The sequence below is a fragment of the Rhinoraja longicauda genome, chromosome 26 (assembly GCF_053455715.1).
Source record: "Rhinoraja longicauda isolate Sanriku21f chromosome 26, sRhiLon1.1, whole genome shotgun sequence".
Lineage (NCBI taxonomy): Eukaryota > Metazoa > Chordata > Chondrichthyes > Rajiformes > Arhynchobatidae > Rhinoraja > Rhinoraja longicauda.
In genome coordinates, this window is record NC_135978.1 from 30,199,691 (window position 1) to 30,215,702 (window position 16,012).

Sequence of the window (16,012 nt, forward strand, 5' to 3'; positions counted from 1 at the left end):
CCAAATAAGGGACAAAGGGAGACGTCACCGCCCGGCGCCCCATGTGACCTCACCCAGCCAGCGGAGGTTGTGTAGCAGACCGCCTCCCGGCCCGGGCGGCCGCCATTGGTGGAGCGGGAGCACGTGGCCGCTGGCTGGATGAGGTCGCGTGGGGCGCGGGACGGTGACGTCACCTTTCGTCCCTTATTTGGGAGTGAGGAAGTTGGCAACTCTACTAACACGAACAAGGGCGGTCCCGTACGGGACAAATTAAATACGGGATGTCCCGGCTAACAAGGGACCAGTTGGCAACCCTGACCTGAGGTCAGGATCGAGCCCAGGTCTCTGGCGTTGAGAGGCAGCGACTAACTGCACCACTGCACAGCCTTACCTCACTCAATCTCGTTCACAGGACAAGGTTGCCGACAGGTTGAATTAATGCTGCAGTTGCCCCACCCCGGTGAAGCATTTGCAGAAGTCATAACCCATGGACACAGCCAATAATCTTATTCATTTACGAGAGGCAAGCGTTACAAAGCTGCCAGCATTTACTGCCCGTTCCTATTGCCCTGGAGAAGGTATCAGCGAGCTGGCCTCTGCTCCTCTCTTCGACGAGAGTTTAGCATCATGCTCTCTCACTGCTCCCCCTCTGTGATATACCAGCCTCTGCAACTGAAGGATCAATAAGCCATTTCAGAAGGCAGTTAAGAATCCACCAGATTGCCGTGGGTCCAGGGTCACCCACAGGTCAAACCACATATTTATCACTCATCTAATGGGTTTTTATGACAATCCATTAGTTTTTAAGCTTTTAAAAAAATTACTTGACTCACTTAATTTGAACTCCGGGATTGCCAGGGGTGGGATGTTGAACTCAAATCTACAGATCACTAATTCAAGACTTCTCGGGGCGGCACGGTGGCGCAGCAGTAGAGTTGCTGCCTCACAGCGTCAGAGACCCGGGTTAGATCCTGACCACGGGCGCCGTCCGTACTGAGTTTGTACGTTCTCCCCCTGACCCGCGTGGGCTTTCTCCGGGAGCTCCGGTTTCCTCCCACGTTTCAAAGACATGCAGATTTGTAGGTTGATTGGCTTCAGTACGAATTGTAACTTGTCCCCAGTATGTGTAGGGTAGTGTTAGTGTGGAGGGACCGCTGGTTGGCGCGGTCTTGGTGGGCCGTAGGACCTGTTTCCACGCCCTATCTCTGAACTAAACTTCAGTATTACCTCAGTATTCATTTCCAACTGCCGGCAGGACATCAACCGCCTCATATTTTCCACTCCCCTGACTTACTCTAACCTCTCTCCCCTCCAACCCCCTCCTGAACGTACGGCCCTCCGCTCACTCTGCAGCAACCCCGACTTGATAAACAAACCCGCCGAGAACCGAGGTGCCCTGGTAGTCTGGCGCGTTGACCTCTACCGGACCGAGGCCAGACAACAACTCTCAGACACCTCCTCCTACTTATCCTTGGACCATGACCCCACCGACAAGCCCCAGGGGTGTGGACTCATGGCCCAAGGATAAGCAGGAGGAGGTGTCTGAGAGTTGTCGCTTGGCCTTCAGTCTGAAGAAGGGCCCCGCCCCGAAACGTCACCCATTCCTTCTCTCCCGAGATGCTGCCTGACCCGCTGAGTTACTCCAGCATTCCGTGTCTGCCGTCAGTATTACTAGCCACCATTCCTACAGAGAGTGCAAAATGCTCTAAGTGTTGAAATTTTTTTTTGTACAGTCAGTGGACTTCTAGTAAACCTCATGTGATAGAAAATCGCATCATAACAATTGTGTCAATGGGAAAATTGGTGGCCATTGGTGGAGCGGGACCACGTGGCCGCTGGCTGGGTGAGGTCACGTGGGGCATGGGGCAGTGACGTCACCTTGTCTCTTCTTTGGGAGTGAGGAAGTTGGTAACCCTACTGAGGAGTTTAGAAGGATGAGAGGGGATCTTATAGAGACGTGTAAAATTATAAAAGGACTGGACAAGCTAGATGCAGGAAAAATGTTCCCAATGTTGGGGGAGTCCAGAACCAGGGGGCACAGTCTAAGAATAAAGGGGAGGCCATTTAAAACTGAGGTGAGAAAAAAACGTTTTCACCCAGAGAGTTGCGAACTTGTGGAATTCTCTGCCACAGAGGGCAGTGGAGGCCAATTCACTGGATGAATTTAAAAGAGAGTTAGATAGAGCTCTAGGGGCTAGTGTAATCAAGGGATATAGGGAGAAGGCAGGCACAGGTTACTGATTGTAGATGATCAGCCATGATCACAATGAATGAGGTGGTGCTGGCTCGAAGGCCCAAATGGCCTCCTCCTGCACCTATTTTCTATGTTTCTATGTTTCTATGAGACTGGTGGCCAGATGAAGGCCAGGCCAGGCTCGGAGGGCAAATTTCCATCCCTTGAGGACGACACTGACCAGATGGGCTTTCATAATTCAATAATTTCAAGGCTAATTTCTAAAATTCATTTTTCAAAAAAATTAACTTCAATTAATTCCCCAGCTGCCGTGGTAGGATTTGAATCCATGACCCAGGGGCAAGCGTCCAGGCTTCACGCTCCTAACCCACTAATTTAACCGCTACACCACCGTGCTGTACAGCGTGCCATTACATTTATACATTTTTCAAATAATTTTCAGACTCAAAAAAAAAAAAAAATCCCATCCTTCTTTTGAAAATGATGACATTTTAAAGCTCTTAGAAATAAGAGGCAGTGTCAAATAGCACCCAATGTGACCAGAATTTTGGAACCTCCAGCAAGGAAACACAGCACAGACATTTTGCAAGTAGTTTTTTTTTGCAAAGAATGTTTCTGTTGTAACTTGTTGAGGAACAATGAACAAAGAGAACCTTCACAACGATGTACATGATGACTTTACTCACTGGGGTTGGTGGCAAACCATTTCAAGGTTGATTCTTCAGCCAGAAGATGGTGAATCTGTGGAATTCATTGCGTCTGTGGAGGCCAAGTCCACAGGTATTTTTAAAGTGGAGATCGACAGGTTCTTAATTAGTAAGGGTGTCAGGGGTTGTGGGGAGAAGGCAGGAGAATGGGGTTGAGAGGGAAAAAGAGATCAGCCATGATCGAATGGCGGTGCAGACTCGATGGGCCAAATGAACCAATTCAGCTCCTATGTCTTATCACACAAGGATTTGTGTTACTTCAGTAGAAGCCACAAAAAAACACTTGCACTTTACCCTAGCTGGTGAAACCATCACTCAATAAAATTGCAACTTGCTTCTGTAAAACCACACTTGCCGCGCTGCGTACAGTTTCCTTCTCCTTATTTGTGGAAGGATGTACATGAATGAGGGGCAGTTCAGAGAAGGGTTGGCCCTTGGGACAAGGGGGGTTGTCTTGTGAAGAAAGGTTTTGCAGATTGAGCCTGTGTTCTGTGTAGTTCAGAAGAATGAGAGCTGACCTTGGTAAAATGTACAGACCCGTCAGTCTATGTGAGCCGAGAGGGTGGTGGCAGGGAGCTCGTCTGAGCTCTTCATCCCCGCCCTTCCACTTTCGGTCTGAGGAAGGGTCCCAACTCAAAACATCACCCATCCTTTTTTTCTCCAGAGACCCTGCCCGACCCGCTGAGTTACACCAGCACACTGTGTCTATCTTTGGTATAAAACCAGCATCTGCAGTTCTTTGCTTCCACAGTGACATTTTCTTGCTCTTTTCCTGCAGCTCTACAAATTGTCCTTTTGTCACTGACCAATTCCCCTTGTACCATCACAACGTCACTTTCTCAAATTGCCACTGGCAATGCGTTCCACGACCCCACCACCCACTGTGCACAAAACATGCCCCACATATCTCCCTTAAACCTTCCCCCTCTCACCTTGTAGCTATGATGGACATTTCCACCCAGGGAAAAAGGTTCTGACTGTCAACCCTGTCTATGTTTATCATAACTTTATATACTTCTACCACCCAGGAATGAGTAGGTTAACCTATCTTGAGCGTTTGTCGGCACTGGGCCTGTACTCGCTGGAGTTTAGAAGAATGAGGGGGGACCTCATTGAAACGTGCAGAATAGTGAAAGACCTGGATAGAGTGGATGTGGAGAGGATGTTTCCACTGGTGGGAGAGTCTAGGACCAGAGGGCACAGCCTCAGAATTAAACGACGTTCTTTTAGGAAGGAGATGAGGAATTTCTTTAGCCAGAGGGTGGTAATTCTGTGGAATTCATTGCCACAGAAGGCTGTGGAGGCCAAGTCAGTGGATATTTTTAAGGCAGAGATAGATAGATTCTTGATTAGTACGGGTGTCAGAGGTTATGGGGAGAAGGGGGTTAGGAGGGAGAGATAGATCAGCCATGATTGAATGGCGGAGTAGACTTGATGGGCCGAATGGCCTGATTCTACTCCTATCACTTATGACCTCCCCTCCACCTCCGACGTTCCAGAGAAAACAAGTCTATTCCTGTTGCTGAAGCCCTCTGATCCTGGCAGCATGCCACCTGACCCGTCCAGTTACTCCAGCACTTTGTGTCAACATTCGGGTAAACGTCCTCTACACCCTCGCCAAAGCCTCGCCGTCATTCCTGTAATGGCAACCGTCGCGTGGTCCACCCAGTGTAGACTAATGCAATCAACCCGACGTGCACAAAGCAGACGCAGATGGGAGAGGATGTTGAAAGATCGGTGCACCATCGAGGCTAACCCTGACCTTCCCATCCACGCCGACTTGAACAAGCTGCCCAACATGCGCCTGAAGTCCCGCAAACCCTTCTGGTCTTCAGCCAGATCCTTGGAAGACTTTGACCCCAAGACCGAGTGGCACAGAGCCTGGAAGGATGCCAACACATCAACGACGGAGAGGTGATCACAGACCCCACAGTGAAACCACCGGGATTTGACATCCATCGCAAGCAATGGCTAACCCTGAACAGGATCCGCACCCTCCATGCAAGAACAGCCCATCACCTGCACAAGTAGGGGATGGCAGACAGACAGCCCTGCTTGTGACTGCGGATATCCAGACCAGACCATCCCACACACCGTGAATGACGGCTCACTGAGGCTTTTCCCTGGTGGCATCAAGGCCCATCCACCCAGCAACTGATGCTGCCCTGGCCTGGATGTCCACCCTTGACCTACAACTTCAGGCTGTGTACACCATACGCAACAAGAAGATTCCTGTAATGGGGATTTCCAGAACTGCAGGCAATAATCCAAATGCAACCTAACCAAAGTCCTCTGGAGCTGCATCATGACATCCTGACTCTCATATTTAATGTCCCTGGCAATGAAGGCAAGCACGCCATACATCTTCTTAACTACTCTATCTACTTATGCTGCCACCTTCAGTGACTCAAAAAGAAATTGAACATGAAAATATTTTAAATGAAGTGGAGAACGTTAATTATGACCGACTGAATAGGTTGGATAAGAAAATAACTGCAGATGCTGGTACAAATCGAAGGAATTCAGTCTGAAGAAGGGTCTCGACCCGAAACGTCACCCATTCCTTCTCTCCTGAGATGCTGCCTGACCTGCTGAGTTACTCCAGCATTTTGTGAATAAATACCTTCGACTGAATACCTTGGCATCGTTTCCCTTGGAGTGAAGGAAGCTGAGAGGTGATCTCAAGGGTAGGGTTGTCAACTGTCCCGTATTAGCCGGGACGTCCCGTATTTTGGGCTAAATTGGTTTGTCCCGTACAGGAACGCCCTTGTCCCGTATTAGTAAGGTTGCCAACTTCCTCACTGCCAAATAAGGGACAAAGGGTGACGTCATCGCCCCCCCCCACGCCCCACGTGACCTCACCCAGCCAGCGGCCACGTGCTCCCTCTGGTGGAGCGGGAGCACGTGGCCGCTGGATGGGTGCGTGGGGCGGTGACGTCACCCTTTGTCCCTTATTTGGGAGTGAGGGAGTTGGCAGCCCTACTTAAGAGTCGAGTTTGAAGTGTTTTATTGTCGTACATCCCAAACAGAAGAATGAAAATCTCACTTGCAGCTGCACAACAGAATATGTAAACACGGTACTCAAAAGGACACAATATACTGGAGCAACTCAACGGGTCAGACAACAGCTCTGGAGAAAATGGATGGGTGACATTTTGAATCGGGACCCTTCCTCAGACATATTCTGACATGTTCTCCAGAGGTGTTGCCCGATCTGCTAAGTTACACCAGCACTTTTTTTTTTTCCTTTTTCTGTAAGTCAGTATCATCAATTCCTGTGTAGGAAGGAACTGCAGATGCTGGTTTATAACGAAGACAGACACAAAGTGCTGGAGTATCTCAGCGGGTAAGGCGGTATCTCTAGAGAAAAAGAATGGGCGGCGTTTCAGGTCAGAGCGCTTCTTCAGACTTGAAGTCCACTCTCTTTTAACATTGTGATAGGACCTGCCTCTGAGCGGCACTCTGAGGAAAGGTCCTAACCCGAAAGGTCACCCATCCTTTTTCTCCAGAGATGCTGCCTGACCCGCTTTGAGTTACTCCAGCATTGTGTGTCAATCTGCAGTTCCTTGTTTCTACATTGCTCCAGGTATAACTCCACACCGATTGTGGTTCACTTCATACCGAACCTTTGGTAGGTAGCAAGGAGCCATATGAACCACAGCATTAATCCTCGAACAGGCCAGAAAGGATTTTGATATAGATTTTAACAAAAGGCATGCAGGAGAGGTCCATTAGCCGTTGAAATAACAAGAATGTGTTTGCCGAGCAATTTTCAATCGTCATTTTACGAGTTACTGCAGAATTCTGCTGGCAGTGAAACATTAAAGTCACGGAGCAGCCAAATCATTGAGGGGTTTGCTGCCTGAGTGAATGAAGGATCAGTGAACCGTTACTAATACATTCACTTTGATTCAATAGCACATGTTGTCTTTCCTTACTTGAGTGCAGGCATAGGCAACATCACTCAACACAGAATAATACAACAGAATGAATAGCCAACATCTATTTGGCCACGTCTAGCTCCTTTCTGTAAAGGCCAACTTGATCCATAATAAATCACCACAATCAAAAATGCCTTAAATCAAGCGGGAGATGATCTTGGTCAATATTTGTCATGTGTGTATTACAGATACTTTCTCAACCGTGGATTAAGATACATAACATTATAATATGTGGGCGGCACAGAGGCACAGCGGTAGAGTTGCTGCCTCACAGCGCCAGAGACCCGGGTTCCATCCTGACCATTGGTGCTGTCAGTACAGAGTTAGTACATTCTCCACCCAGTAAAAAGGGGGAACGAACACAGACAACACCCGAAGTCAGGATCCAACCCGTGTCTCTGGCGCTGTGAGGCAGCAACTCTGCCGCTGCGCCACCGTGCCGCCCTTTTCAATTTCTATAATAAGCAGAATGCATGTCTCAATCACAAACACAGAGAGGCTAAAGCATTGCACAATCATGACAACTACGGTTCAGAGATGGGGATAAAATTCCTCTTGATTTCAGCACCAAATAAGCAGCAAGATAAGTAAGCCAACTGCACAGCAAGGCTCCATGGAGTCTAATGAGATGAATTAAAATGTCATTTAATCAAGAGTTTACCAACTGCTGCCTCTGCGCCCTAGTGAGCAAAGAATGTAACCACGCAGATTTGAAATAGGTTTCTCCCATTGCCAGATACCACATTGTCTCTCTCTCTCTCTCTCTCTCGAGAGAGAGAGAGAGAGAGAGAGAGAGAGAGAGAGAGAGAGAGAGAGAGAGAGAGAGAGAGAGAGAGAGAGAGAGAGAGAGAGAGAGAGAGATAGAGAGAGAGAGAGAGAGAGAGAGAGAGAGAGAGAGAGAGAGAGAGAGAGAGAGAGAGAGAGAGAGAGCAATGATAAGGAAAAGATCACACAGTGGAGGACAAGTCAATGGAGGCCTTTGCAGCATCTTCCAGATGATGTTAGGTTGTCTTGGAAGAGGAGTTCATAGAGTCACACAGGCACATAGCGTAGAAACAATCCCTTCAGCACAACTTGCCCACACTGACCAACATGCCCCATCTACACTAGGCCCATTATGCCTGTGTTTGGCCCATATCCCTTTAAAACCTGTCCTATCCATGTACCGCCTAAGGTATCACAAAATGCTGGAGTAACTCAGCAGGTCAGGCAGCATCTAGGAGAGAAGGAATGGGTGACGTTTCGGGTCGAGACCCTTGTTTCTTAAACATTACGATAGTACCTTCCTCAACTACCTTCTCCAGCAGCTCGTTCCATGCACCTACCACCCTTTGTGTTAAAAATATACCCCTCAGATTCCTATTAAATATATTGAATAGGAAAATATATTATATATTAAGGTAGATATAGGGCTAATGGAACCAAGGGATATGGGGAGAAAGCAGGAACGGGGTACTGATTTTGAATGATCAGCCATGATCATATTGAAAGATGGTGCTGGCTCGAAGGGCCGAATGGCCTGCTCATGCACCTATTTTCTATGTTTCTAAATCTTTTCCCCCTAATTTTAACCCTAGGTCCTCTGGTTCTCGATTCCCCTACACTGGGTAAGAGACTCTGTGCGTCAACCTGAGCTATTCCTCTTATACACCTCTATAAGATCACAGCCCCCTCCCCTGACATCAGAATGAAGAAGGGTCTCGACCCGAAACGTCACCCATTCCTTCTCTCCAGAGATTCTGCCTGACCCGCTAAGTTACTCCAGCATTTTGTGTCTACCTTCGATTTAAACCAGCACCTGCAGTTCTTTCCTGTACTATTTGCAGAGGTTATCTGGACACAAATTATCTGGAGGTTTTTACCACTACGACCACACTTGGGGAAATCAAGAACCAACCCAGTGACGAGTAGGTTGGACACTGTAACAGCGTTACGAGTTGCAGCAGAGCCAGGGTCTATTTTCCTGCCCTTGAAGGGATGGTTTCCAAGTGGGGGAAAAAAAGTCAGAAAATTCACCTTGAGATGCCTGTAAAGTTAACGTTTCATATGTTCCCAACGGGATAAAAAAATTAGTAAATGAATAAGGGTAGGCAAGAAATCCAAAGGGATAAAACCAATCATTTTGAATGAAAACAAATATTGTTTGTTGAACTTGCTCTCTATCATTATGTAGGAAGGAAACCCCCAGTGCTGGTTTATACTGAAGATGGGCACAAAGTGCTGGAGTAATGCAGCCGGTCAGGCAGCATCTCTGGAGAACGTGGATAGGTGACGTTTCGGGTCGGGACTCTTCTTCAGACTGGGTACTCACCATGCGTTCAAGAGTTGGCTCACTCCAGAGAGAGAGGAATCAAATGGAGCAGGAAAACCACTGGGCTTCATATGTTGATAGGTTATAGCAGCAGAATCAAGCCATTCGGCCCATCGAGTCAACTCCGCCATTCAATCAGAGCTGCTCCATCTTTCCCTCTCATTCTTCTGCCTTCTCCACATAACCCTTGACAACCGTACTAATCAAGAACATGTCCATTTCTGCTTTAAAAATACCCAATGACAGCCTCCACAGCCATCTGTGGCACTGAATTCCACAGATTCACCAGCCTCTAGCTAAACAAGTTCCTCCTCGTCTCCTTTCTAAAGGTACGTCCTTTTATTCTTAGCTCCACTGCCAAAGGATAGGATTACACAACGATGTAATAAAAAGGAACCGCAGATAGACACAAAATGCTGGAGTAACTTAGGGGGTCATGGAGGAAATAGATTGGTGATGTTTAGGGTCGAGACCCTTCTTCAGCACGGTGGCGCAGCGGTAGAGTTGCTGCCTTACAGCGAATGCAGCGCCGGAGACTCAGGTTCGATCCTGACTACGGGCGCCGTCTGTTTGTACGTTCTCCCCGTGACCTGCGTGGGTTTTCTCCAAGGTCTTCGGTTTCCTCCCACACTCCAAAGACGTACAGGTATGTAGGTTAATTGACTGGGTAAATGTAAAAATTGTCCCTAGTGTGTGTAGGATAGTGTTAGTGTGCGGGGATCGTTGGGCGGCGCGGACTCGGTGGGCCGAAGGGCCTGTTTCCGCGCTGTATCTCTAAATCTAAATCTAAAAATCAGACTGATTGTAGTAGGATTACACAGCAGATGGGTTAACTTGAAATTCATGTTCACGAATAAAAGCATTGTAATGTTTCTAACATAAGAATGTAATATATTTCAAAACTAAAGAAGCAAATATGAATGAATGGACTTCATGGGGTGCATGCACATTAAATCTAGCAATGGTATTTTGAGTCAGTGATTTTCCATCAAGTTAAATTGATTACATCGAAATTCAAGCAGCGAAAATGTTAGAAATATATATTGCATATTGTGCAGTCGTGGAGATAAAACAACAGTAGCAATTAATGTCACTGGGTATTTTTTATTCCAGATTTTTGATTTGTTTTGCCACATCGCATAGGTGCTCCCTCTCCCCTGACTCTCAGTCTGAAGAGGAGTCTCGCCCTCAAACGGCACCTGTTCCTTTTCTCCAGAGATGGTGCCTGACCCGACCCCGCTGGGTTACTCCAGCATTTTGTGCCTATCGTCGGTGTAAACCAGCACCTGCAGTTCCTTCCTGCACACTCTGTACCTCCAGTGGGCTAACACAACAGGCTCAAAATCCAAACAAGTAATCCAATCACCAGATAAACAGATTATAAAGATGGATAACTCACACCCTCTATTGTAACAAGGGCTGTCACCTCCTGATAACCATGAACCCATTCATAATGCTGAAAATCCAATATACCAAAGATCCCTTCCCCATTCAATCCAATTGTATATCATTCCCATTATACCTGTAACATTTAAGTACATTGTCCTGTTCTGAACATAAAACCTTTCAGGCTATATCCAGTTTTTAAATGTTCAGCACCCGAGCTGTAATTAGTCTGCTGGCTTTTATTGAGACCAGTAACAGTGGTTTTGAAGTCCAGTCACGTTTTGGTTAAATGAATTATTACCTTCCACAAAATGCTGGAGACCCTCCTTCAGACTCGACCCCAAACGTCACCCATTCCTTCCCTCCAGAGATGCTGCCTGACCCGCTGAGTTACTCCAGCATTTTGGGTCTATCGTCGTTGTAAACCAGCATCTGCAGTTCCTTCCTACATTTTACCTTCCTGGAACCTTGTTTGCCAAATCTTCCATTCTGTTTATGAGTGAATGATAATTGGAAGAACTGTATATCATTCTTGCACGTGCTGGTGAGGTGATCTGTTTCAACAGCCGATATATCTCCATGCTATTGACCATGATGACAAGTTCTCTCGGTTATCTGTTTTCTTGCCTCTAGTGAGTTGCCCAATGAAGGAACATGCCCACTTTTCTGAGCAATATACGAACACTTGAGGAATGATCCTGAATCAAGGGGTTAAAAGGCTTCGTGTTTACAATAGACAATAGGTGCAGGAGGAGGCCATTCGGCCCTTTGAGCCAGCACCGCCATTCAATGTGATCATGGCTGATCATTCTCAATCAGTACCCCGTTCCAGCCTTCTCCCCATACCCCCTGACTCCGCTATCCTTAAGAGCTCTATCTAACTCTCTCTTGAATGCATTCAGAGAATTGGCCTCCACTGCCTTCTGAGGCAGAGAATTCCACAGATTCACAACTCTCTGACTGAAAAAGTTTTTCCTCATCTCTGTTCTAAATGGCCTACCCCTTATTCTTAAACTGTGGCCCCTTGTTCTGGACTCCCCCAATATTGGGAACATGTTTCCTGCCTCTAACATGTCCAACCCCTTAATAATCTTATACGTTTCGATAAGATCTCCTCTCATCCTTCTAAATTCCAGTGTATACAAGCCTAGTCGCTCCAGTCTTTCAACATATGATAGTCCCGCCATTCATTGATACAAATAATGAAGGGATCTGTAACAACTGTTTTCATAAGGGGCGCAGCGGTAGAGCTGCTGTCTCAAGGCGCCAGAGACCCGGGTTTGATCCTGACCACGGGTGATGTCTTTACGTTCTCCCTGTGACCGCGTGGGTTTTCTCCGGGTGCTCCGGTTTCTTCTCTAATTCCAAAGACTAGCAGGTTAATTGGCTTGGTGCAAATGCAAATTGTCCCTAGTGCGTGTTAATGTGCGGGGATCGCTGGTCTGTGGGCCGAAGGGCCTGTTTCCGCGCTGAGACCATTCCCTCCGTAACTCCCTGGTCCACTCGTCCCTTCCTACCCAAACCACCCCATCCCCGGGCACTTTCCCCTGCAACCGCACGAGATATAACACCTGTCCCTTTACCTCCCCCCTCAACTCCATCCAAGGACCCAAACAGTCTTTCCAGGTGAGACAGAGGTTCACCTGCACCTCCTCCAACCTCATCTATTGCATCCGCTGCTCCAGATGTCAACTTATTTACATCGGTGAAACCAAACGCAGGCTTGGCGATCGCTTCGCTCAACACCTGCGCTCGGTCCGCGTTAACCTATCTAATCTCCCGGTGGCTGAGCACTTCAACTCCTCCTCCCACTCCCAGTCTGGCCTTTCTGTCATGGGCCTCCAGTGCCATAGTGAGGCCCACCGCAAATTGGAGGAACAGCACCTCATATTTCGCTTGGGCAGCTTGCAGCCCAGTGGTATGAACGTCGACTTTTCCAACTGTAGATAGTTCCTCTGTCCCTCTCTTCCCCTCCTCCTTCCCAGTTCTCCCTCTATCTTCCTGTCTCCGCCTATATCCTTCCTTTGTCCCGCCCCCCTGACATCAGTCTGAAGAAGGGTCTCAACCCGAAACGTCACCCATTCCTTCTCTCCTGAGATGCTGCCTGACCTGCTGAGTTACTCCAGCATTGTGTGAATAAATACCTTCAATTTGTACCAGCATCTGCAGTTATTTTCTTACACTTGAAGCACATACTCTGTTGGTGTACTGGCACAAATAACATTTAGCACAGGCGCATGTAAACCTGGTCCACAGTTTTGAGCTGGAAACGTGGAGTGGAGTACTGCTGCTCCAGTATTGTGAGCAATGAACCAGCAGACTGAAGGACTGCGCCGCCTGTTGTTTCAAGTTAAATTGTCTGGCGCGGCTACAGTGAATAGAAGAGGCTTCTGATCCAATCCAGTTAACCCATTCAACTCCATTTGACTTGTGGCAATGTTGCCCGTGGAAATGGTCGCGCACGAGAGTGTAACCAAAGCATAACCACCTTCTTGAAAGGCAATGATCAATAAGTGAAGTGTTTTTACTAGTTACAGCTAGTTTGTACCAGTGACAACTTTCACTCAGCCGCCTGTCCTAACGAGACCCGCTAGCGAATCGTGACCGCTTACATTCTGGAACCATGTACAATCGTTGCACGTTACTGGGTTGTGAGCTTCCCAGGAACATTGATAACCGGGTGATTTTTAACAGTCGCCGCTGATAAATCGTTAGGGAGAGAGAGGGTGGGAGGAGAGAGGGGGGTGGGGAGAGGGGAAGGGGGTAGAGAGAGGGGGGTAGAGGGAGGAGGGGGTGGGGAGAGGGGAAGGGGGTAGAGAGAGGGAGGTAGAGGGAGGAGGGGGTGGGGGGGGAAGAGAGGGAGTCAACCCAGTTGCGAACCTACTGACTCTCCAAACCAAACAAAAGCAATGTCTCTCTCCTCCACTCTGCCCTCCGAGAGCGGAGTAGGCGGTCTGGAGTCCTCTCCGGACACGGGCCGAGGTTGTCGCTGAAGTTAGCAGTGTGTGTACGTGCCGGGGAACTGATCATTTTAATTAGCCACGGGAGACATTCGATGTATCTCCTTCCTCCTTAATGTTTTCCGATCTCAATGCTGGCATTAAATCATTCATAAATCTGACAATTTTCATATCTGTGAAAGAACACGCGCTGTATATAACGTAGATAAATCATTTGACCTTCCCTGTTCAATTGTTGCCTATTTTACTACAATAAAACTCCCACTGATGGTCTTGAGGTAAGTATTTGTCGTTTGTTTATGTTATATATAGGCGTACGTATGCACACATACACGCAAATATATACATATATCCGTGTATATGCACACAAACGCAGATATATATGCATACATATGTGTATATACATACATATTCGCACACAGATATACATACACTCACATACAAATATATATACACATATGCATGCACACTCGCAAAAATATATACATACATGCATACACACACGCATGTAGATATATACATATGCACATACACACGCAGATATATATATATATACACACATGCATATACACAAATCACAAATACAAATATATACACACACGCGAATATATATTAAAAAAAACACACGCAATATATTTGCGTGCGCATATGCACACGCACACATATACAAATATATATACACAAATAATATATATTGATATGTATATATGTGTATAATACATGCGTGTATGTATAATGTATGTGCGTAATAAAATATCCATCCACAAGATTGTTTGCATTGATTATACTCACTGCAGTATAAACAATTAGTGAGGATTTCAACAGGAACAGTTTGACTTTCTGAGAGTGCACACTAAGAACACATACATTGCAACTCGAAGGTATTTATTCACAAAATGCTGGAGTAACTCAGTAGGTCAGGCAGCATCTCAGGAGAGAAGGAATGGGCGACGTTTCGGGTCGAGACCCTTGGTCTCCCGAGATGCTGCCTGACCTGCTGAGTTACTCCAGCATTTTGTGAATAAATACCTTCGAGTTGTACCAGCATCTGCAGTTATTTTCTTACGCATACATTGCAACTGGTGAATATAACTTTTCACCCTGGGACTAACCCGAGGCGACCCCTCGCCAGTCACCCCCCACCCACACCCACCCTCGTAGTCATTTACCTGCCAGGAGCCCGTGGGGATGTCGGCGAAGCTGCCAAGGCTGCCGAAGGTGTAACAGTTGTAGACGACCTCGGAGCAGTGCCACAGCAAGCCGAAGCTCGCCGACTCCTTGCCCTGCACCCTGACGATCCAGGCGGGCGAGATGATGCTGAAGCTCCACACGGCCAGCAGGCAGGAGGTGAGCAAGACCCACAGGCAGCCCACGCCCGACCACATCCTCGGAGCCTGAGGCAGCAGCGAGCTCGCCTGCACCTCGGCGAACCCCAGCTCGCCACTCGCCTCCTTCTTCTTACGGTCCAGCAGCGAATGCATCTGCAAAAGACAGCTGAGGTTTATCCTCCTCTTCCTTTCCTCCCCCCTCCCTCCCCTCCCTTTGCCCGCTCCAAGTCTTCACATGAAAGCAACAACAAAAACACACAAACAAACATTCGAGTTCAGTTTGTACAATAACCTGCAGGTCAGCGAGCAGGCAACGCTTGAGTTTATCCACAGGTTCCAATTTCAGTCCTGACCTGAGCTTGGAATTGAATGAAGAGAGAGGCAGTGACTGTGTTTGTTTGTGTGTATGTCTGCTGTCAGTGAGATTGCACTGCTAACTCTGCCTCCCTCCCTCTCTCTCTCTCACACACACACACACTGGAGAATGAGGAGGGTTCTCACTTAGTCCCACAGATGGCTCCCTCCACGCTTCCTCCAGTGTGGCCGCGCTGCCCGCTACTGAAGGAAGGCAGGTGGCTATTCCATGTGAGCGAAGCGAATCTCGGCGAGGGCGGAGTTGTGTTGGGATAAGGCGGAGCAAAGAAAAATAAACTCTCGCAGACGACCAAGTGCGTGGGTTAAAAGGGAGACTCGGGGAGCTGGAACCTTGAGTGAGTTTGAGGAAGCAACCTTGTGTTGCAACCTGTCTGCCGCTGGGAGCCTGAAAACTGGAACGTCTGGGTGGGTTCAGGAGCAACTTCTTCGGGCTATTGAACTCTGCAACCTCCAAATAAACTCTGAACTACATCGGCTTGGGGGCATTGATTTTGTCTTTGTGCACTATTATTGTTTGTTTATTCTTATTTGTGTGTGTGTGTATAAATATATATATATATATGTATATGTGTATATTTATACACACACACACAAATAAGAATAAGAATAAGAATATATATATATATATATATATATATATATATAAGAAAATAACTGCAGATGCTGGTACAAATCGAAGGTATTTATTCACAAAATGCTGGAGCAACTCAGCAGGTCAGGCAGCATCTCAGGAGAGAAGGAATGGGTGACGTTTCGGGTCGAGACCCTTCTTCAGACTGAAGAGGGGTCTCGACCCGAAACGTCGCCCATTCCTTCTCTCCCGAGATGCTG

At 47.4% G+C, this 16,012-nt stretch overlaps 1 protein-coding gene across 3 annotated transcripts in view; it reads right to left on the bottom strand.

The window, feature by feature from the left end:
* The window catches only part of lhfpl7 (LHFPL tetraspan subfamily member 7), a 244,771-nt gene extending 229,407 nt beyond the window's left edge, over window positions 1-15,364 (bottom strand). For 2 of the 3 annotated variants that reach the window (XM_078422211.1, XM_078422209.1), the window contains exons 1-2: window positions 15,308-15,364; window positions 14,648-14,959 (exon numbers count right to left, since the gene is read on the bottom strand). In XM_078422211.1, the coding sequence (XP_078278337.1) occupies window positions 14,648-14,959 (312 nt within the window). In that variant the 5' untranslated portion in view covers window positions 15,308-15,364. Of the gene's footprint in view, window positions 1-14,647; window positions 14,960-15,098; window positions 15,206-15,307 lie in introns of those variants that run through there. The other variant, XM_078422210.1, reaches the window with a different exon arrangement.
* Between the last annotated feature and the right edge of the window lie 648 nt (window positions 15,365-16,012).